Raw genomic sequence first — 23,167 nt, 5'->3', positions numbered from 1 at the left:
TCACCCTCCTGTCTCTCCCCTCACCCTCCTGTCTCCCCCCTCACCCTCCTGCCTCCCCCCTCACCCTCCTGTCTCTCCCCCCCTCACCCTCCTGTCTCTCCCCCTCACCCTCCTGTCTCCCCCCCTCACCCTCCTGTCTCTCCCCCTCACCCTCCTGTCTCTCCCCCTCACCCTCCTGTCTCCCCCCTCACCCTCCTGTCTCTCCCCCTCACCCTCCTGTCTCTCCCCCTCACCCTCCTGTCTCCCCCCCTCACCCTCCTGTCTCCCCCCCTCACCCTCCTGTCTCTCCCCCTCACCCCCTTCTCTCCCCCCCTCACCCTCCTGTCTCTCCCCCTCACCCCCTTCTCTCCCCCCCTCACCCCCATGTCTCCCCCCTCACCCTCCTGTCTCCCCCCTCACCCTCCTGTCTCTCCCCCTCACCCCCTTCTCTCCCCCCCTCACCCCCATGTCTCCCCCCTCACCCTCCTGTCTCTCCCCCCCTCACCCTCCTGTCTCTCCCCCTCACCCCCTTCTCTCCCCCCTCACCCCCATGTCTCCCCCCTCACCCTCCTGTCTCTCCCCCCCTCACCCCTCCTGTCTCTCCCCCCTCACCCCCCTGTCTCACCCTCACCCCTCCTCCCAGGGAGAGAGTTTGTTTGTCGGCACCAGGCCCCTGGCGTGTGGGTAATGGAGCAGTTAGGCGTGTTTGAGGCGTGTTCCTGTCAGGCAGGGCTGTGTGCTGCAGGCGGGGGGATTAGAGAGGCGAGGGTGTGGAAGCCTTCCTGCAGGTCTGGTGGAGCGCTGTGTGACCCTGGTGTTGGTGGAGCGCTGTGTGACCCTGGTGTTGGTGGAGCGCTGTGTGACCCTGGTGTTGGTGGAGCGCTGTGTGACCCTGGTGTTGGTGGAGCGCTGTGTGACCCTGGTGTTGGTGGAGCGCTGTGTGACCCTGGTGTTGGTGGAGCGCTGTGTGACCCTGGTGTTGGTGGAGCGCTGTGTGACCCTGGTGTTGGTGGAGCGCTGTGTGACCCTGGTGTTGGTGGAGAACACACGACCACTGGCTGGTCTGGTACATGCCGTCAGTGATGGATTTGGTTGGACAGTTACATACTGTATCTCCATTTATATGGACTAGTTCTGACACTAATCTCACCTCATACTTCAGGTGTGGACAGATGTTGGCCCTGTGTGGTCTTGCTAACCTCCCTACACATATATTAAATAAATTAAAAGTTTGTAAAACGTTGATTTTGCTCCTTTAGCGGTTAGCATTGACCTGTCTCTTAGTTGTGGTCATTTTATTTCTCTCCAAAATGACACCAGCACACAATAGACACATTTCTTCCTAAAATATCTCATGCTCAACCGTGCCTCTCCAAGGTCTGTCCCCGCAGAGCTTAACACACTGACTCCTGCATCACACACAGAGACAGAGCTTAACACACTGACTCCTGCATCACACACAGAGACAGAGCTTAACACACTGACTCCTGCATCACACACAGAGACAGAGCTTAACACACTGACTCCTGCATCACACACAGATGAACAATCAGGATAAAGATGTTTTCAATGACCTGCCGGCACACACTAAAATAACAAACGTCCATAGTGAGTTATCTTGTGTAATAGGCTTTTCAGCAGGCATCAATGCCACCAGATTAGGATCTCAGTGTAAACATGTGACCTCACCGTAGAAGTACACTACCATACTAAAACAACATATCAAATGTGGGTTGATGAAATGAATATCAGGGACTGTACAGAATCTGCTGTTATCGAGGCTCCTCTATCTGGTATCCAGAAAACACACAAGGACAACACAGAGGTTGGCAACAGTAATTGTTTATCACTTCTGACAGGTGAGCTTAATGGACTTAACTCTGCATCAGGCTGGTATTCATACTGTCAAATGAGTCAGATGATTGTCTTCAACACGGATATATTTCAGCATTGTAACATCACTCACAGGCAGAGAGACATAGTCAAATCCTCTTAAATGATATGGATGTCTCTCCGTCTGTCACATGCCTTTCACTGTCTCGCCTGTTTTATCTTGTTCATTTATTATGAGCAAGATAAAATACACAGGTTATTTGAAATACACAGGTACTGTATATATTACTTGGTTATTGGAGATTTTTTTCCAAACAACAATGATTTCACCTGTCATTTTGAGACTAACAATGACTACAGAGATCTGTATTACAGTCTGAAAGGATGTGATAATGGCGTCTTCCAAAGTGTCTGACTCTGGGGGTCTCCACCTGGAACATCCCATCGCTGTTCCCCCCCCAGCCTGTCTCCACCTGGAACATCCCATCGCTGTCCCCCCAGCCTGTCTCCACCTGGAACATCCCATCGCTACAGAGGAGAAGCCTGACTAGATGGAAGAGATGAGAGGAGACAGGACACAGGTTTAAATCCACAGGGCCGCTGCTCTGATCCGATAGATGTGTCAGGAACAGGCCTTCCACTTCCTGGCTCTCAAAGGGACAGTCTGTTTTTTTAAATCCTGAAATTCCGTACTTGAATGATGTCACAGTCCAGAGCAGCAGAACCAATTCCAACACCCACATTCCTCTAAATATTATGTTAAAGTTTGTCTAAACGGATTGCTATGTTTGATTAAACATGCACACCAGTTTGAGAAGGAATGTGATTTTACTAAATGGAAACACTTTGAATTCCTACTAGAATGTGATTCATGTTCAGTTGGGTTGTCAACTTACAGTAAGTGCTGTACTTATTAATACTTGTGGTCAGTCACTGAAGTGACATCATTATTATGGTTGGTATGGACTGGTTTAGTTTATCACACAGTGAAACCCTGTAACTAACCAGGAGACATTAAACCGAGGTAGAGTAATCCTTAAATAAAATAAAATAAAATAAAATGTATTTGTATAGCCATTTTTATGTCACAGAGGGCTTCACATACGCCCATAGAACTGCCCCTCAACCAACCTAAACCCTCAAGGAAGATAAGGAAAAACTCCCAGAAAAACTCCCAACAGGAGAAAAAATTGAAGAAACCTTAGTCATACATAGTCAACATAGTCATACAATGTCAATGGGTTTTGAAACACCAAAAATCCATTGTTCGGCTTTATAGACGTTGGATGGGACCTGGAAACTCGCTGTTGGCCGTCATGGAGACTGGTTTCCGGTTGACGACCTGGTCCAGCGTTGGTAGACCGACGACCAGGCAGGTCCTGACAGCTCAGACCCCCCACACCACAGGGGATGTGTGGGGGGGACAGAGAGGAGAACAGGGATTAGAGAATGCCAGGAGCAGCTAACAGTTACAGTCGTAATAGAATGAGATCCCCACCGGTCAAGTGTGGACTAGTGCAGCAATTTAACAAAGCTAAGAGGGTATTTGATGCAGCCCCACACACCAAGACAGCGACAGCCCCCCTTGGTTGGAACATGAAATCTGTTCCGGGGGAAACAACTCTAAAATAGGTTATATTTATACGAATAAGGGTGAAAACAACCAGCCCCCCGTTGTCTCCAACTAGTAAACTATAACAATTAAAATATACAGCAACGGAACTATTACAGTAACAATATACAATAACTGGTTTACTTTATTTGTAACATTTAAATGGGCAGTGTGAACATAAGCTAGAATTACAATTTAAAAGTTACGTGATACACACATGGGCAAACACACACAAGAACGTTTTTAATCTAGTTTTAAATGTCGAAACAGTATCAGCCTCCCTAATTGAGACAGGTAATTTGTTCCAGAGAAGAGGTGCTCTATATGAGAACGCCCTACCTCCAGCAGTTTTTTTCTTAATGTTGGGTATTACCAGATAGCCGACATCTTGAGATCTTAGAGTACTTGCGGGGCAATAGGGTGCAAGGAGACCGGAGAGGTACAGTGGTGCCAATCCATGTAGAGATTTGTAAATTAGTAGTAAAACTTTGAAATCAGCTCTGGCTTGGATAGGGGGCCATTGTAAGCAAGAGTAGATGTTATATGATCAAACTTTCTTGTTCTAGTCAATAGTCTACCAGCAGCATTTTGTACCCGCTGTAAATTTTTCAAGTAGGTAATAGGGAGGCCAGAGAACAACACATTGCAGTAGTCCAATCGGGACGTAACAAAAGCATGTATTCGTTTTTCAGCATCACCTTTGAGAGGAATTTTCGTATTTTGGCAATATTACGTAGATGGAAAAATGCAGTTCTGGTGATTTGTTTAATATGGTACTCAAACGAAAGGTCTGGGTCCAATGTGACTCCCAAAAAAAAATTTTGTCCCTTAAATAAGCTCTCTCTCTGACAGGGACACCAGCAGGACGCTCTCTCTCTGACAGGGACACCAGCAGGCTGCTCTCTCTCTGACAGGGACACCAGCGGGCTGCTCTCTCTCTGACAGGGACACCAGCAGGCTGCTCTCTCTCTGACAGGGACACCAGCAGGCTGCTCTCTCTCTGACAGGGACACCAGCAGGTTGGTCTCTCTCTGACAGGGACACCAGCAGGCTGCTCTCTCTCTGACAGGGACACCAGCAGGTTGGTCTCTCTCTGACAGGGACACCAGCAGGCTGCTCTCTCTCTGACAGGGACACCAGCAGGTTGGTCTCTCTCTGACAGGGACACCAGCAGGCTGCTCTCTCTCTGACAGGGACACCAGCAGGCTGCTCTCTCTCTGACAGGGACACCAGCAGGCTGCTCTCCATCCAGACACTCACAGTCAAGGCCACTCTTCAAAACATTTCTTGAATTGTTGTCATGTTTCCAACGGCACACTTTACATTTCAAACAATTTATTTGAAGTTAACAAGATGATCAATCATGTTAACATGCATTATATGTAGTGAATCTGCATGACATCATGCTTTTAACCATGTTATTTATGATTCACAGTGAATGTGAGAACGTTTCCAGACCAGTTTAATGTTATGGAACATTCCGCTCCTTCAGCACATCATCCTCTGCCTAAACCTTCTCTGACACGGAACTGTTTTGGAACAGAATGTTTCTTTTTAGTAGTTGTGTTATTTTTTTAAACAACACAACTCGCTGTGCTATTACTTCATGCTTTTTACACTTTCAGAATAGAGAAACAGGCCTTGCTCTCCTCATTAGACTAACAGACGGTGACCTTGCTCTCCTCATTGGACTGGCGTACCTCACCAGACTAGCGTACCTCACCAGACTAGCGTACCTCACCAGACTAGCGTTGCTCAACAGATTAGCGTTGCTCTCCTCACTCTAAATAAAGACCTGATACAGGCCCTGATACAGGCCCTGATACAGGCCCTGATACAGGCCCTGATACAGGCCCTGATACAGGCCTTGATACAGGCCCTGATACAGGCCCTGATACAGGCCCTGATACAGGCCCTGATACAGGCCCTGATACAGGCCCTGATACAGGCCCTGATGCAGGCCCTGATACAGGCCCTGATACAGGCCCTGATACAGGCCCTGATACAGGCCCTGATGCAGGCCCTGATACAGGCCCTGATACAGGCCCTGATACAGGCCCTGATACAGGCCCTGGGAGGGTAAGAGCAGCAGAGGTGCTGGGTTGGCCTTCCACATGACAGAGTGGCTCTTTGCCGTCAGTCAGGACCCAGAACAAGAGAGCAGGTGGCCATGAGGCAGTTTTCTACTGAACTTCAGCGCTAAGACCCAGGGAGGGGCCAGGGAGGAGCCAGGGAGGAGTCAGGGAGGAGTCAGGGAGGAGTCAGGGAGGAGTCAGGGAGGGGCCAGGGAGGAGTCAGGGAGGGGCCAGGGAGGAGTCAGGGAGGGGCCAGGGAGGAGTCAGGGAGGAGTCAGGGAGGAGTCAGGGAGGAGTCAGGGAGGAGCCAGGGAGGAGTCAGGGAGGGCCAGGGAGGAGTCAGGGAGGAGTCAGGGAGGAGTCAGGGAGGAGCCAGGGAGGAGTCAGGGAGGAGCCAGGGAGGAGTCAGGGAGGAGTCAGGGAGGAGTCAGGGAGGAGTCAGGGAGGAGCCAGGGTTAGGGCTCCTGCTCAGCCTCTCCCCACTGCAGCCTCATTCTGGGTCTCTCTCCATGACAGTTCAAACCATCAGAGCACTAAATATCCCACGGCACACGTGAAGTTCTGTTTATTCAGACACATACAATCACTTCCATGCAAGCCACACACCCAGGCGTGATGTTTAGGGTTATGGTGTTCCTTTGTGTTGTTTGGGTTATCAGTGACAAAGGGTGTTGTGGTCATCACCTGACATGGTCGCTGTTGACAGTGGTTCACTCTTGTTTACTGACTTTTCCTTCAACATTCTGCAGGTGTTTGTAATCTTGCCCGTGTTTAGGGTTGAGAGGGAGATCCTCCCAGCCCTCTGAGGCCGATGCAATAAACAGGGACTGAGGAAAAGTCACACATTTGAAAAACAATACATATTTTTTTAAGACAACGTGATTTTAAATTGATGTGCATTTGAGATAGTGGTGAGAAAAATAAGTGACTAAATGAAGCGCTTCCTTTGTGTTGTGTTGGGGTGTGTGAGTCAGGCGCATAGCCAGTAATGGGCCACTAGCCCACTCACATTACTCAATGGCCCGCCCAGGCAAGTTTGATCAAAACAATTGTTTTGTTTATTTTTATTATTCAAATTTATTTAAGAAAATACATTAATATAAACCTGATTTATTGTTGACTGGTGTGTGTTTAATTTGTTTTCCAAATAAAATGGAACTGTTATAGCAAGTTGTAGGAAGCCTCCGGAACGTAATTGGTTGCTATGGTTGCTCGGGGTTCCGACAGGAAGACTCTCTGGGCGGCCTTTAGCCAGTTAATTGCTAGCTGCTTTTTAGACAATGTATTAACATTGCCACAATAATGGTTGAACAAGTTTCTTGAATGTGTTATTTTTAATGTGTTAAGAGTTGAGGAAGAAGACACGCTGCCTACACCCGAGATCTACCGAGTTTTTCTACTCTCAAAGGTTTAATTATTATTACAAAAAATTATAGGAAAAACTATAGGCCCACTCACTTTGGCACTGGCCCGCCCAAAATACAATCTCTGCCTACGCCACTGGTGTGTGTGTGGTGGGTGTGTGTGTGTGTCTGTGTGAGTGACGGAACGAGGAATGCAGAAGAAAGGTGGGGGGGCTGGGGGGGCGGACAGGTGGGTCTGGAGAAGACACTGAGGCAGGAAACACACAGTCTGGAATGGGAGCGAGAGAGAGGGAGAAAGAGAGACAGATCTCGACAGAAATCTAGAGAAATCTAGAAGCGGGCAGAGGCACACAGAGGCACACAGAGGCAGACAGAGGCAGACAGAGGCAGATAGAGGCAGACAGAGGCAGATAGAGGCAGACAGAGGCAGACAGAGGCAGATAGAGGCAGACAGAGGCAGATAGAGGCAGACAGAGGCAGACAGAGGCAGACAGAGGCAGATAGAGGGATGAGGAACAGAGGGTGGATAACAAAAACATTACAAAGTATTTAGACCTCTTGTGTTCTTGTGCTCTTGTCCTCCTGTGCTCCATATCAAATTCTGTTTATCTTTTTCTACCCTCTGGTGTCTCAGATGTAGTCTGTAAAGATCTGTATAGATCTGTAGTCTCTGCTTGAGTTACCAGATTTCTGATCTGACCTCTAGCCTTGAAAAACAGACCAGCCTGTCCTGTTAACAAGGTCAGTTCTTATGCTGAGGGGGGTGTGGGAATAACCATGTCATGTAGGTCAGTGGGTCTCTACAGAGAACGCTTGTCCTAAATACCTTTGTTTACATTTGGGTGTCATGGGGTCTTAGGTGACAGTGCTGGACATTTCTAAACACTGGAGGTTTGGCTGATTGAGCCTGTGATAGAGTTTATCCAGGTGAAGTTGTGTGTGCATGTGATGGGGTTGTATCCAGGTGAAGGTGTGTGTGTACAGCCTGTGCTGGGGTTGCCAGGATTATCACCACATCCCGCCATGGATTAGTGGTCCAACACACACACACAGACACACATAGACACACACACACACAGACACACATAGACACACACACAACACATTGTATGTACATTTTGATGGACAAAATTCATGACAAATGTGTGATCTTGTCAATGATGAGATACAGGGTCAGTAAAGTGTTAGGGGGGGCCTGGTTCTGTGCCAGTGCAGCATGAGATCTCCCTGCCTGGACTCCCAGGGTTGACCTCCACCTTTGTGAAGACTCCACAGAGAGCACCAGAGGGCACAAACACCAACCAGACTATCATGACATTCTAACTGTGTGTACAATGAGTCATGCAGTCAATAGAAGTTCATTTGAGTGGTGTGGTGTACAGACCTCCACCTCCACAGGTCTGCTTGGCTCTCCTGGATGAGGTGTTTACCTCCTGGATGAATGTTGTGCTCGTGTGTGCACGTTACCTCTGACCTGCTTCCTGACTCACGGCTCCCGCATGTTACAGCCTGGTCCTTGGAACCTCCCTGTTGTTGTTCCTCTCCTGGTTCCACGCCTGGGGACTCCACTACTGATGGCTGTAAACTTCTGACCCGTCAGTAAACCAAGGGGAGCCTTCGGGAATGCAGATTAAAGACGGAATTCTCATAATGGAGTTAACTGAAGTTTGGGAGGAAGACGGCACACCAAGACTCCTCCTTCACTCCAATCAACTCAAACGCCAACTAAAGCACAGAGGAATGCGACCGAACCTCAAACTCCCCGTTTTCAATCATGAGTTCTGCTACCAGCCTCCTCCACTCAATCAGGCTTGGCTTGCTACCATCCCCGCCTCAATAAAAAACATACCACTTATTCAATCACTGGTGTGTTACTGAACTCGTGAAATATATTTTGGGGATTTGTTTTTGCTTTATTGGATAGTTTTTTTCAAAGAAATTAAATGTGAAAGGAAAGGCAGGGAGAGAGAGGAAGGCAAAGGGCCAACACCAGATTCTAACCCAGGCCACAGTGTTAGGCCTCAGCCTACATGGTCCACCAGGTGACAGTGTTAAGGCCTCAGAGAGATGTGATTCTATTGGTACATTCCTCAGGTAGAGCTTGACTGATTATACACCAACCTCCTTGATTCTGAAAAACAATACTTTGACATGGGTGTAACCATGGGCAGAGATTAAAAAGGCAAGCATTGTTTGATTAGTGATAGCATAACGCCCTTTATCACAGTATCATCTGCATCTCATATTATGCCAGCAATAAAAGCAGCAAAAACCCCATTCTCCAGACGAGTCCAAAGTCCTGGAGAGAATATGCTCCCTGCTGGCCACAACACATCAGAGAGCGTCAGGAACACTGGAGCCTTCCACTGGAGCTGGTGACTAATGTCAGATTCAAGCACACGTTCTTACAGGAACAATGGAAGGGCACAACCTGAGTAGAGAACTCAAGCCCAAGACTGAGAACAATCACCTTGGCATGAACAAAGACAATGAAAGGCAGAGGGAGAAAAGCTGCACAATAAGTGCCACCCAGAAGTCTAGGGTTAGCCTCATTGAACCCTAGCCCAGAAGGCTATCTCTTGGCAGCGGTCCTGCAGGTCCTGTCGTAACAGACTGGCAGTGCTCTGGATGTTGCTGTCTCTGCTGGCAGGGTGACAGAGGAGGACACAAGCATTTGGCCTGTTAAAGTAACAGACCTGACAGAGGAGTCACAGTAACTGACCTGATAGAGGAGTCACAGTAACTGACCTGATAGAGGAGTCACAGTAACTGACCTGATAGAGGAGTCACAGTAACTGACCTGATTGAGGAGTCACAGTAACTGACCTGATAGAGGAGTCACAGTAACTGACCTGATAGAGGAGTCACAGTAACTGACCTGATAGAGGAGTCACAGTAACTGACCTGATAGAGGAGTCACAGTAACTGACCTGATAGAGATCTGCAGGTTCTCTTCAGGGTAGCTGTGTTCATGTGTATGCATGGTCTGGAAGGAAGCTGTTTCTCCTCCTGTGTGCAGCAGGACCCTGGCCAATACTAGTGTCATATGTCATTTGATTAGTCTAAATCACTGCAGTGAAGCGGATTCACTCAGATGTGCCAACTGTGGAACGAACACATCTCATTACAAAACATCTGTCTTTATCTTCCCAGATTTACTGTCCAGATGGATATGGATGTTTTCCTGTGATTGTCCATTTTGTTAGCGAGATGCTATAACACTAGGGAGGGAGGGAGGGAGGGAGGGAGGGAGGGAGGGAGGGAGGGAGGGAGGGAGGGAGGGAGGGAGGGAGGGAGGGAGGGAGGGAGGGAGGGAGGGAGGGAGGGAGGGAGGGAGGGAGGGAGGGAGGGAGGGAGGGAGGGAGGGAGGGAGGGAGGGAGGGAGGGAGGGAGGGAGGGAGGGAGGGAGGGAGGGAGGGAGGGAGGGAGGGACAAGCCTAATCTCCACCTGCCTAGCAATATAAACAAACAGGCAGACAAAAGCGAGGAACGCACACAGCAACACTGGAGCTTTTACCATCAAGTGTCGCCACGCACGTCACATGACTACTGCACTGGCTTCAAAACACTTTACCATATTATCTTTGAAATCGTTATGAAAAACATTTATTTTTGCTCACAACATACTGAAGTCTAATAATATCTTATGATGTAATAGTTATGACACAGATGAACAGGCTGGTGTGAAACACAGAACCCTGAAACAATTAAATTCCTTCAAAAGTATTTGATGGTTCTGCTAGAATATTTAGCTACTTACAAGCGACCTTTTGTGAAAACTGTTAGAATTTGTTTGTGAACTCAGAGAAGGAGCCGTTCAAATGAATTTCTACGGTGAAGCAAAGAACTACAGTTCACCTCTGATCTTGGCAGGAGTTCAGTCAACTGACAGTTATCGTTCTTCGGGGGGATGTTCCAGATCCAAAAATAAAACGACCTGCAGCTAATTCTTCTGGTCGAGGCCTTGAGAGAAGGGCATACCTTTAGTTAGAAATCCCGCAAGCTTTTGCATGTCTGGCTTTCATGAACTTTACAAACAATGTAAGCCCAAAACCAACATACAAATCTTATCATGAAAATGGTCCATGGATGTGTCATTTTGTAGAGAACACTGACTGTGCTGCGTACGTCTTCTGGATTTGATTTAGCCTGTTTTACAGCATTTTAATTGAGATGCTCTCTTGTTGAGCACACCTGCACACATTTCCATGATGGACGGCAGGAGACCCTGTCAGCAGGCAGAGCCCAGCTTTCGGTTGGGAGGGTGCGTGGTGGTTGGGAGGGTGTGTGGAGGTTGGGAGGGTGTGTGGTGGTTGGGAGGGTGTGTGGAGGTTGGGAGGGTGTGTGGTGGTTGGGAGGGTGCGTGGAGGTTGGGAGGGTGTGTGGAGGTTGGGAGGGTGCGTGGAGGTTGGGAGGGTGCGTGGTGGTTGAGGAGGGTGTGTGGAGGTTGGGAGGGTGTGTGGAGGTTGGGAGGGTGTGTGGTGGTTGAGGAGGGTGTGTGGAGGTTGGGAGGGTGTGTGGTGGTTGAGGAGGGTGTGTGGAGGTTGGGAGGGTGTGTGGTGGTTGGGAGGGTGCGTGGTGGTTGGGAGGGTGTGTGGAGGTTGGGAGGGTGTGTGGTGGTTGAGGAGGGTGTGTGGAGGTTGGGAGGGTGTGTGGTGGTTGGGAGGGTGTTGGGAGGTTGGGAGGGTGTGTGGTGGTTGGGAGGGTGCGTGGAGGTTGGGAGGGTGTGTGGTGGTTGAGGAGGGTGTGTGGTGGTTGGGAGGGTGTGTGGTGGTTGGGAGGGTGTGTGGAGGTTGGGAGGGTGCGTGGTGGTTGGGAGGGTGCGTGGAGGTTGGGAGGGTGTGTGGAGGTTGGGAGGGTGTGTGGAGGTTGGGAGGGTGTGTGGAGGTTGGGAGGGTGCGTGGTGGTTGGGAGGGTGCGTGGTGGTTGGGAGGGTGTGTGGTGGTTGGGAGGGTGTGTGGAGGTTGGGAGGGTGCGTGGAGGTTGGGAGGGTGCGTGGAGGTTGGGAGGGTGTGTGGAGGTTGGGAGGGTGTGTGGTGGTTGGGAGGGTGTGTGGAGGTTGGGAGGGCAGCGGTCAGACGTCAGAGCCGTTGCGGGCCGCCCCTCCCTGGAGGCGCTTACACAGTCCTATTGTTTAGCTGCTGGACTCGAGAATTCCTGTAGAGTCGAAGAGATTCCATGCAGTGTAATGGGCCATTATGTTAGTGCTGGACCTATTCAAAAGACTAATGAGTTACCAAAGCTGATGTCTCTAGGGAGTTCCATGCAGTGTAGCTGTCTGTGTGAGTCCCATTGTGCAGCAGCCCTGGGTCAGTCACTGGTTTGTTAACCTTCTCAGTCCCCAGACCCAGACCAGACTGCAGCTACCTGCCAGACCAGAAGAATCTTGGTGATTTCAAATTTTTGCAATTTACATTGACTAAATGAGAAAACAACATCTCATTTGACCTAGAAAAGAGATGCAGCAGGAACTTTCGAGATGCAGCAGGAACGTTAGAGATGGAGCTTGTCTCTCTCAAGACAGGTTTTTTTTTTGCAACAAAATGATCTTCTGTGTCCAGTGCAAAGACACATTTTGCTGTAAATCATCTACATCACCAGAGGGTGAAGGTTTTCTGGCTATCAGATCACATTTACCCAGGAGTGGTTCCGGTAGCGTTGTCATGTTGCACTATGGGACATGGTATGTGATAAATACAGTATGAATGTTTTCCTTTATTATGGTCAACCTTGGTAGAAGTTCTCTTTTCTCAGACCAGCTCGTTGACTGGAATAGTGAAGTGTGTCTCCACACTCAGAGGAGTTCTCAGATCGTCACCTTATGAGATGTGTGTGAGGTCAGCAAGACAGGAACAAAAGAGTTTCAAACAGGTGGTGAATAAATAGGTGGTGAATATTTATTTCCCTAAGTTCTGCCAACATCTTGGCATCTTGGTGGGGATGCATTTCACAGAAATGAACGAGCATAATTTATTCTGTCACAGACCAATATGGCTCATAAACACACAGTTTAACAAGAATAAATAAAACTTAAAGGATGTATAATGTGCATTAAATACATTGTGATACAGTTCATGAAGGCAAACTCAGCTCTACAGATGTCATGTGATCACAGGGAGGAACCAAACAGCATGTAAAACACAAAGCAGCAGGCCTGTAGAGGACCACACGCAGACAGCATTAGATTCCATAAATATAAAGACATTACAGAAAAACAGGAGATTCCATCTACTATTTTTTCACGGTCTAATTTTACAGTATGTATGTTTGTATGGAAATATTCCAACAAGACTGACATGACCTCAGAATGTTAGCTAGCATATGTAGGTCACAGGGTCATTTGACAAGAGTTGAGGTTTTGTCCAAACTTCTAAATTGTGACAGTGACAAAGTTGCACACATGACTATGTCTTGAGAAAATCTAAATAGTGAGTCCTGGAAATGCAGGAACAAGGCAAAGCACAGCTGAAGCCAGAACTCAAATCCAGTGACTGGCAGAGAGATCCAAACAGTATTTCAACAGCTCAACTCAGAAGATTATGTTCACTTCCAGCTGTGTACACTTAGTGTTGTAGTCCCGGTGTGTTCAGGTTAGTGTTCAGATGAGGACTCCTCAGTAGACCTGGTCTCTGTAGCTGTGACCAGAGCAGCTAGTTCAGTGAGGCCACTGCCTGGCAGCAGCCTAGAGCAGGGGTTATAAACCCCTGAGGATCTTAAGAACCCCTGCAGAGATGGAGCGAACCTTTGCCAGCTCTCCAGGTTTCCATCCTGAGAGTGCAGCACAGGGCTCTGTGATGGAGGGCAAGTGAGGAAGGAATATCTCGCTTTCTCACAGAGGGTTGTCTGTCTTCTTCAACGACCTCAGACTACAACCTTGTCCTTCCAGTCTTTAACCTTGTGGTGCTGTCTCTCACTCCAGTTTTCCAGCAGAAGGCGAGTTTTCAGTGTGTCCATCATCGCAGCGGGAGATGGTCGTCTCTGGATCCTGTCTCTCATCCTGGAAACAAAGAGCAGGCAGCAGTTGGGATTAAACTACACGTTTACCGGCTGAGTTCAGGTTATGGTGATTTTGATAGGCTTTAAGAGCTGGGAATTATCTCAACTGTAACTACACAGTGGGCAACATTGCATAGTGTTGGTTCATCATGTCAGTAGACATATGTTCATATTTGTGTCAGAATGGTTCAGAGACGGCGCCCCAGACAGAGCAAGAGTCTGGTTTCCAAACATGAGAGGCTCAGAGAGGCCTCACTCACATTTTTGTCAGGAAAAAAAGTGATCAAATTATTATTTTTTGACTGGGGAAATTCCACCCTACTGAAGAGATAAATCAAACTTTCAAACTGTATTTTTCTCTGAAATGTTCACATTTTGGGTGAAAGAAATCGTCACCACGGTTCACTTTTTTTCTTCATTTTTTTTTACCCACGATGGAATTATGTGCACGGTTTGAGTTTGATTGATTGCCACAAAAGTATTTTCTCGTAATAGGTTATAATTACTGTGTTCACATATTTTAGAAAATAGACCTGAGATATTCGGCAGATTTCTCTTACCTTCTAATCCTGGCCTTGCTGGTTGCGTGTTTGTGTTTGTGTTGCCGCTCAGCACAAGCGTCGCCCTCGGCGGAGAGGATCACCTTGTCTCGCGCTGCCGCATATCTGAGAATGAAAGCGAGCGATACATTTGCATGGGTCTGGTTCCAACGATTTCTCATGGGCTCAAAACATTTATAAAAAAAAAAAAAACGTGTTTCCACATGTTTTAATTTGAGCCCTGTTGGCACTTCATATGCACACATTAACCGTTCAAGCAACCTCTGGAATCTAACGTCATATGGAATGGATTAAACAGAACGTACTGCTGTAACCGGAGAATAATATAGATAATAACTGTCCATCCAATAAAATGATATGTTCTAAATACCAAACATTGCATACGCGGAATTGCCTATCCGCAGGGTAAATAGTTTTACCTGAGAGGATTTTGACAAGTCAGAACTAATAACAAATTGCAACATTATGCAACAAATCTTACCTGAGGTGATTTCCCAGCTGGCAGAAGCGCGTGCAGGTTCGGTCTTCCTCACTGACGCAAGAACAGCGCGAGGCCCGTTTGGGTACCACAGGGTCCCTGAGCGCGCGCTTCCTTCTAGCGGCGTTGCCCAGTCCGTACGAAACCACACGCCTGGAGGAAATAAAGTAACCGAATTCAGTTTAAACTACATGACAATAAATGATTGAGCATTGCGGGGGTTCATAAACAGAACTCACTCCGGGGTGTTGACCCAGATGATGTCCAGGTGACAGAAGTACACGCACTCCTTGTCGAGGAAGGTTGCGCAGGAGCATCTCTTGGTCCTCGCGTGTCGCTCCGGGGAGACTGTCGTAGTTGGGCTGTCCTCACTCACAGGAGCAGCGGTGACTAGTTTAAACACGAGACAATTATTATTTTTGGTCCGTAGCTCCAATATCGCCATAGAATGATTAGATCACACATTAGCCTAAGCATCAAGACTCCTTTCAGTCTGATTGTTATATTTTAATTTGAAAAATAAATACAGATTTAAAATCTTGGGGATAAAATTGAGGACCTGGGTTATGCAACACAAAATAAAGAGAGCGTGCAGAGAGCGTGCAAAATGTTTTAAATAGCGGCAGTTAGTCCACATCAAATCCTAATTTTACTTATAGGCTACAGATGTAAAGAACATGTAAAGAATTTTAAAAATTACCTCTATGCAAAAATCCAGCAAACATCATTGTCAGCATGGATAATAAGATTCGTAAATCCATTTTCGAAGATATTTCCTTCTAAAGATCTGCGGAATAATCCCTTTTCAGTAAAAAAAAAAAAAAAACTCAAAAACCAGTAAAGAGCGACTCGACACTAAATGCGTCTATTCAGACACAAGTTTTGAAAGCACCTTCTTAGCTCTGACAGTGACCCCCATGTGCATTACTTGGACTAGGCTGCTTATATAGGCTCGTCCCAGCTCCCCTCCACCCCTTCAGTCGCGTGTAAACTGTTTCCCCCCTTTGGCTTATTCGTAGACAATGCTGTTTGTTAATAGTCACCGACATGCAACGTGCAGAGCAAGATAAGAACTTCGAAAATTCCTTGATTCCAAAGGATGGAGACGCCGTTTGGTGGCGTCGCGTGAAGTCAAGCCAATTTCTAATAGTTTTCTACTAAAACTGTTGCGTTTCTGTTTCGGCAGGTGGCAGCCGAGTATCTATTAATGTGCTTCAATGACATCAACAGTAGGCTGGTCTACGCGTATTCAATTTAAAATAAAGTGTACATGACTTAATCAAACAAAAACATTAGTCACGATAACATTTCAGGAAATGGGAATAATGCAATATTTGAGACTTGATTGTAATAAAGTGAACCATCCTGCCAACATCTTGAAATCTCTTATGGATGCAACTTTTTCAGGAAAAACAAAAAAAACTAACAAAAAAACTCAAACATTTGAAGAGGTCTGGTTTGACGCCAGTCTGGCAGGAGACTGTCATTCTAGTGTAGCTGACAGCCCCTTCTACCTGGGGAGAGTCAGGAAAACAGTGTTCATACCTGGAACTACCTGCTCCTACACTCCCACACACCCACATAGTCCACAAACTAAGCCACACACATAAAGGGCAACTTGTTCCTGCTCATCTAATGATGAGTGGAATGAGGAGTGTTCAAACAACAGTCAACAAAATATGGCATATTAAAGCAAAAAACATAGTTCATCCAAAGTTTTCACATTGACCTAAGGCCCAATTGAGTGGTTAACTGAAGGCTGGTTTCATTCAAACTATTTATTTTGAATCTTACAGACAAAAGGAAGTGAAGGGGGATCTGAACCTGTAGTGGAAACCCCCTTCAGGGCAAGCCTTCTGACGGCAGACTCTCTCCCAGGGAAGGGCTGATGTTGCTGTTTCCGCCGGCCGGCCGGCCGGCCTGGTCTGGCCTGGGTTAGGGTTCTACTGCTGGCAGCATAGCTTGTCTGGCTTGTCTTCATTCTTTATGTCAACTGTATTTATTTTGTATATTTTTTTAACAGGCACTTTGATAGTTTTTTTAAAATATATTGTGTACAAATAGTATATAGAGTAAAGCACTGCAGAAGATGAAGGATCAGAAGTACAGAGTTCTAACAGTGTTCCACTGAGTCAAGGAACCGTCAGTCAATGTAATGGGTAGTGTTATAACGATATAATAGTGTAACAACTGTGTAATAACAACACAATTACAGTGTAATAAAGGTGTAATAACAGTGTAATAAAGGTATAATAACAATGTAATAACAGTGTAACAACAGTACAATAAAAGTGTAATAATAACACAATTACAGTGTAATAACAACAGTGTAATAAAAGTGTAATAATAACACAATTACAGTGTAATAACAACATAATAACAGTTTAACAACAGTGCAATGATAGTCATTGCTCCATTCACTGGAGCAATGAATCGAGCTTCGTAGACAAGCTTACGTTTGTTGAGCGTGATATCCAGGAAATGAAAAAGACGCCCAATGACATTAAATAATAAAGGTCATGCCCCCAAGTGTAAATCAAAACTAAAGTAATGAGCCTGGTTTGAAAATGTAAGAATTAGAAAGTATAGATATTTGTGTAAAAAATGTAAGGAGGGAAAGCAAAAAGTTGTCAGAAAAGTATACTGATTCTAGAAAAATCTACTTTAGTACAGTAACAAAATATGTGTACACAAATATCTGTACTTTCTTCTTGCTACCATGAAGCAAGGCAGAAGGCAACAAGAAGAATGGTTAACATTCTGGATGAGACAGAGGGAGTTAGCGATGTGGACATGACTGAGAACAGAGACATTCCTGATCACCCATGACCCAATTATCTGAGTCAAAAAGGACTCCTGGTGAATGTGCTGCGTGTCTTTCTGTATTCATGTATTAATATGATGTTTAGTCCAGTTACCAGCGTGACACTAAAACAGGTAGCAGTAATGGCTCACCTTAAAGTGTAGTCAGTACTTCTACTTTGACCAGAGTCTCTTTAAAAATGAGTGTCTGTACTTCTACTTGATTGAAAGATGTGTGTACTTTTGCCATCTCTGCACTGTTGTTACACTGTTGTTACAGTGATGTTACACTGTCATTACATTCTAACTTCCCTTCTCTGTCATGGGCGGCAGGTTTCAAACACGTTGCACCAGTCACTGAAGCTACAGTTTCCTACGATAAGAAGACTACTCTCTTTCCTCCACAGAGCAGTGGTATTATTCCAGTATGAAACACCACTGTCATAACAGACTTGGGGCTGCTTTTAGACGGTGCAGCCCCTTTGATGCAGCGACGTTGCGACTCAGCCTATACCAAGTTGTTTTCATTTTGCACCTCTTGAAGGTTTATAGCAGGAGGTCGTCTGACCACTAGGGGTTGCTGTTGTCTCATCTCCGTGGTTACCTGACTGACAGGAAGAAGACAGACGGGTGAGTCATCGCTACCCGGCGGAAGGAGGGGGGCTTTTCTGTAAATCTCGAGACGAATCCATAGCCATGCCTGGTGGATTCTTCCTCTCCAGGTCATATTTCCATGAGTTTGGGTGATACAATGTATATTTAATAATATACATACTGTGTTGGTGGTTCTGGACTACCATGGTTTTTTTATCAACATCAGAATGATGTGTAAACAGACCTAGAGAGTTGTGTGGATGTGAGCCAGGAGAGAAAAAAGACAATTGTACCACTTGTACGTTTGTAAACAAAGTTTTACTGATACAGTTGATAATATTGATACCGCAATGTAAAGCAACCATATTACACATAGCTATGGACATGAATCATCACGGGCACTAGATGGAATATAATAAATAGTTGAACACAACATCTGTACACAGAAACATTGCCCCAAATCCATAGAAATATACATTTACCAGTACAACATTTAGTTTTCCATAAATTTACGAATGACATTTTTTTCAAAATAAAACTGATATCCTCTATTTCTTGTGTCTTGACTGCCACTGAAATAAACACAAGCAGTTACTGAATCTAAAAGGTTGTATTTACAGGGTCCTAAACAAGAAACTCCAAAAAGGCACAATTGTCTATACAACATGTACAAAAAATAAATTGTCTGTTGCTGACAAAAAGTAAAAATAAAATGATTGGTCATAATCATCATCATAATAATTAGTAATTTATGATTGCACATACACTATGAATGTCAGAAACTGTGCTTTGACAGGTTGATTAAATCCCCTGAAGTTTTTTAATCTTACAAAGTGACATTCCAAAAGGAGGAAAAAGAGCTTGTTCAGATTGGGGGGTTTCAGGTGGCAATGACCAGTCTGTCCTCGTCATCGCTGGAGGCCTCGCTGTCCTCAGTCACCGGCTGCCTCCGAGCCTGCCTCTGAGGCAGCAGCTCACTAGCCTGCCTCTGAGGCAGGAGCTCACTAGCACCCCCTGCTGAGGGCGTCTCAGTGCTGCCCAGCCCTGCTCCGGACGCAGCAGAGTTACCTGGTGTGAACTCAACCTCCTCCTTCTCTTCTCCCACCTGTGGTGACCTTGCCTCCTCCTCCCGTGGGCTGGGCCGTGATGTCTGGGGGCCGGTGCCCAGTGGAGGGCTGCTGCTGGGAGGAGAGGCTGAGGGACAGGTCCCCCGGGGTCGGTCCAGAGCCTGCGGGCTGCCCCGCTTCTCTGAGGCTCCAGGGAGCGGGCTGAGGGCGGCCAGGGGGCTGAGGGCAGGGATGAGGGCTGGCAAGGCAATGTTGAGGATCTGCAGGCCGGGGATGTGAGCCTGGGGGGAGCTCTGGGAGGAGGGGCTGGTGGCGAGGACCTGCAGCCCCAGGGCAGCGTTGAGGGCGAGGCCTTGCTGGGAGAGCAGCTGGGTGGAGGCCAGGCCTGTGTTGGTCAAGCCCATGACGTTGAGCGGCTGCAAAGTCTGGGCCTGCAAGCCTGTGACCTGGCCCAGGGGGAAGCAGGGCAGGACACTACTCAGGGGCTCCTGCACCACCAGGGGCTGGCTGGTGGAACCTTCAGGCTGGGGAGAAGAGCTGGGGCCCAGCAGGGGGCTGGAGTTACGGTGGAGGACACTCATGGCTGGGATGGTGAGCTGGACAGGCCCCGCCTGGATGGGGAAGAAGGTGGAGTAGGCCGCCAGCCCAGCCGGCACCAGCTGGATGCCCCCCACTGGGATCATGCTGTAGGGGGCCTGGCTGGGCTGCTGGGAGTGCAGGGGCAGGTGGCTGAAGAGGTGAGTCTGGGTCTGGCTCCCAGTGCCCAGGTTGTGGCGCAGGCCACTGGAGGGAAAGTGCAGGGTGCTCTGGGGGGCGAAGGAGGCTGTTTGGGTGCCCCGGTTGACCGGGACACCCACCTCACCTGCAGGCAGAGTGGAGGAGCCTGAGGAGCCAGCCTGTTAGAGAGACAAGGACACGTTAGATTTACCAACAGCATTATTACAGAAATCCCCAGGTGACACAATGACGGTCAGTGATATTAACTGAAAACTGATATTAAAAACAAGCCTTGCACAGCAAAACCCAAACAGCCAGCTGGATCCATATACCTTTTCACAGCTCTGTGGAAGTTCCTTGCATGCAGGAGTCAAAGGAAGCGAAGCACAGGGAGGCAGGAAGGGAGGAGCGATGGAGAGAGAGGGAGAGTGAGGGGGAGAGAGAAGGAGTGGGAGGGAGAGAGGGGGAGGGAGGGGGAGAGAGAGGGAGAGAGAAGGAGAGAGAAGGAGAGGGAGGGAGAGAGGGGGAGAGAGAGGGAGAGAGAAGGAGAGAGAAGGAGAGGGAGGGAGAGAGGGGGAGCACACGTGTCTCACCTGGCAGAGCTTGGAGCCCCGGCCCAGGGGGGGAGGACTAGGGGGCACCTCAAAGTCTGGGTAGTCGATGGACATCTGCCTGCATGGCGAGAGAGGACTCATCATGTGGACGGACTCTGTGTCTGAGGTGTGGCAGTCGGAGGGGAGGCCGGGGGCTGCAGGAGGGGGGGAGTAGGCCAGGGGGCTGGAGCAGGCTCCAGTGATGGACATCTGCCTGGACAGGGACACGGGGCTCATCATGGGCACAGAGTCAGAGTCAGAGGGGTGGAGGTCTGAGGCAGGGGGCTGGGGGAGCGGGGCTGGGCTGATGGACATCTGGGCCAGGAGGGCGCTAGGGGCGCTCTCGTGGTTGGAGGTGAAGTGCAGGGGGCTGGCGGACACAGAGGGGTTGGTGGACAATCCCGACTCCGCCTGGCTGTCCTCCTCCTCCTCCTCGTTGTCGTCTTCGTCGTCGGGGCCGTCCGAGTCGTCCCCGTCCGAGTCGGGACGGTCTGCACTGCCGCCGTGGTAACGGTCTCCTGGGGAACCGAGAGACGGGTGTGTTAATATTCCTCATTCCATCCTGTCAACACCACAATAATATTCCATTTACATTTTTTGGGGGGGATTTTATCAATTGAGAAAGCAGCTATCCTGTTTTGTGTTTTACTTACACAATAACAACATCTGCTGGTGAACAGCATTTGAAAGGGTGGAGCCTTGCAGCAGCAAGCATACACTAGCATGGCCCAGAGCCTCATCACAGGCAGATACAGAAAAACAGCTACGCTCTCAGCGCCCGGACCATAGAAAGCTTTCAGGCAGCAAGCAGCCTCTCATTTTTTTTTCTAAAATTAGATGCAGCAATTTCCTCTCTGTAAACGCTGTGCAGGCTGCCCACGTGCTCCCAGTTAACAGGAAAGAAGCTGCTTTTAGAATTTCTAATTAGACCGTTGCACAGCTACTGATCAATGGCATAGCTGCAGAACCACGGGCAGGGACATTCCACATCTCCGAGCCGTGAAGTCATTATCAGGGACAACTAAAGAAGGGGTGATTTAGTCTTCAGAATCCATAGGAGGTTTGTGCTGAACGAGTTATTCAACAACACATTCGCATTTACAACATCAGCCAAATTACTTTGATCCAGCAGAAATGTGCTGCTGTTTCCTCAGGGGCATTTTATATCTGGGTTTGGTCTTGGTAACTCACAGGGTCACAGGGTAGTCATGTCTTCATACGTGTACATGTGTGACAGGGTGTGGAGGCTGGAAGCTACCTGAGTCTTCAGCGTCCTGGTCGTCTAGAGACACAGACACCCCCATCTCCAAGCACTTCTTACTGTGGGCCTTGGACTTCATGTGCTTGGTCAGGTTACCTGTAAGAGAGGAGGGGATGAGGAAGGAGGGAGACACAGAACACAGTCCCTGTCTCTGGGCAGGCTGGGCCAGCTGAGTAACTGACAAAGATGCTTCTGCAGGAACGTGGGATGAACTGACACTGAGAGCTGCTCTGCAGTTTCGCGTGGGTAGGCAGGTTCTAGAACGGTGAATCATCCAGACTTTTTTTTTTTTTAAGAGACAGAATAAAAAAATCTTTAAAAGTATAGGCTTTCAACAGGAAAAAAGATCAGAGATCAGAAACATTCTGAAGCGTACTGTGGCTTGTTATTCAAGTTAATTAGGTCGTTTTATACCAAGAGGATGAAACATTTAAGGAACCCTATGTGCCCACACATCTTTTCAAATATATTATCTGTAATTTGATTGGCTCTTGGCCTTTCAGTATATTCTCCTAAAAAACCAAATAAACCCTCAGACTGCTCTCTGTCCAACCAATCAAACCTCATTAGGAGCCTAAAATAACTGATCAACAAAAGTTTAAGTTGAAAGGGAGCCAAGATTGTTAACTGATCCATATTGCACTGATCCATAACAGTTAGAAATATATACTTATGCCTCTAGTTGTAACCCTTGTAACTAAATCATGTCAATAACTGAATGACTAAGTAATGCATTAATGGTTCTGACTTCCTTCAAAAGCAGCCAAAGCAGCTGAACTCTGACCTTTGGTCTTGAAGGAGAAGTTGCAGTGTGTGCAGTGGTAGGGCCGGACATCAGAGTGGGTTCGGATGTGTTTGCGCAGCATGCTCGGTTTTTTACAGCGGATTCCACACTCCTCGCAGATGTATTTACCCCGACCTCGTCCACGCACATACACGTAATCCTCATTAGATTTGAACCTAGGGTAGGTAACAAAACAGCAATTTAACAAGATTATATAAATCGGGTTCTATGATCTTTGAACAAATTCCACAAACGGTGAAAAGGTAAAATTTCGGAATCGTACCCTCCGTCAAATATTTTCACTCGTCTTGGCTCCGTTTTCAATGCAGATTGATCCTTGTCCGCCTCGCAACTTGTCTGAGTTTCAGTTTGTCCTTTGTTTTTTTTCTCAGAAGTTACTGATTTCTGAGTGAGAAGGACCTACAATAGGGGGTAAAAAGACACGTTAAGTT

At 47.5% G+C, this 23,167-nt stretch overlaps 2 protein-coding genes across 3 annotated transcripts in view; both read right to left on the bottom strand.

The window, feature by feature from the left end:
• Nucleotides 1–12,738: 12,738 nt before the first annotated feature.
• On the bottom strand, nt 12,739–15,799 carry edn1 (endothelin 1). Its single transcript, XM_084697109.1, has 5 exons — nt 15,598–15,799; nt 15,137–15,287; nt 14,901–15,050; nt 14,420–14,524; nt 12,739–13,860 (listed from the first exon to the last, which is right to left on the bottom strand). The coding sequence occupies exons 1-5, from the start codon at nt 15,656–15,658 to the stop codon at nt 13,725–13,727; spliced, it is 603 nt and encodes a 200-aa protein (XP_084553235.1). The 5' UTR covers nt 15,659–15,799; the 3' UTR covers nt 12,739–13,724.
• Nucleotides 15,800–18,589: 2,790 nt separating this feature from the next.
• The window catches only part of hivep1 (HIVEP zinc finger 1), a 34,376-nt gene continuing 29,798 nt past the window's right edge, over nt 18,590–23,167 (bottom strand). For both annotated transcript variants that reach the window (XM_084697100.1, XM_084697099.1), the window contains 5 exons: nt 22,999–23,135; nt 22,716–22,891; nt 21,929–22,027; nt 20,671–21,188; nt 18,590–20,256 (listed from right to left, as the gene is read on the bottom strand). In XM_084697100.1, the coding sequence (XP_084553226.1) occupies nt 19,174–20,256; nt 20,671–21,188; nt 21,929–22,027; nt 22,716–22,891; nt 22,999–23,135 (2,013 nt within the window). In that variant the 3' untranslated portion in view covers nt 18,590–19,173. The remainder of the gene's footprint in view (nt 20,257–20,670; nt 21,189–21,928; nt 22,028–22,715; nt 22,892–22,998; nt 23,136–23,167) is intronic.

The sequence above is a fragment of the Hypomesus nipponensis genome, chromosome 4 (assembly GCF_054491055.1).
Source record: "Hypomesus nipponensis isolate SF chromosome 4, ASM5449105v1, whole genome shotgun sequence".
Lineage (NCBI taxonomy): Eukaryota > Metazoa > Chordata > Actinopteri > Osmeriformes > Osmeridae > Hypomesus > Hypomesus nipponensis.
This window is presented reverse-complemented; position numbering and strand designations above follow the sequence as displayed.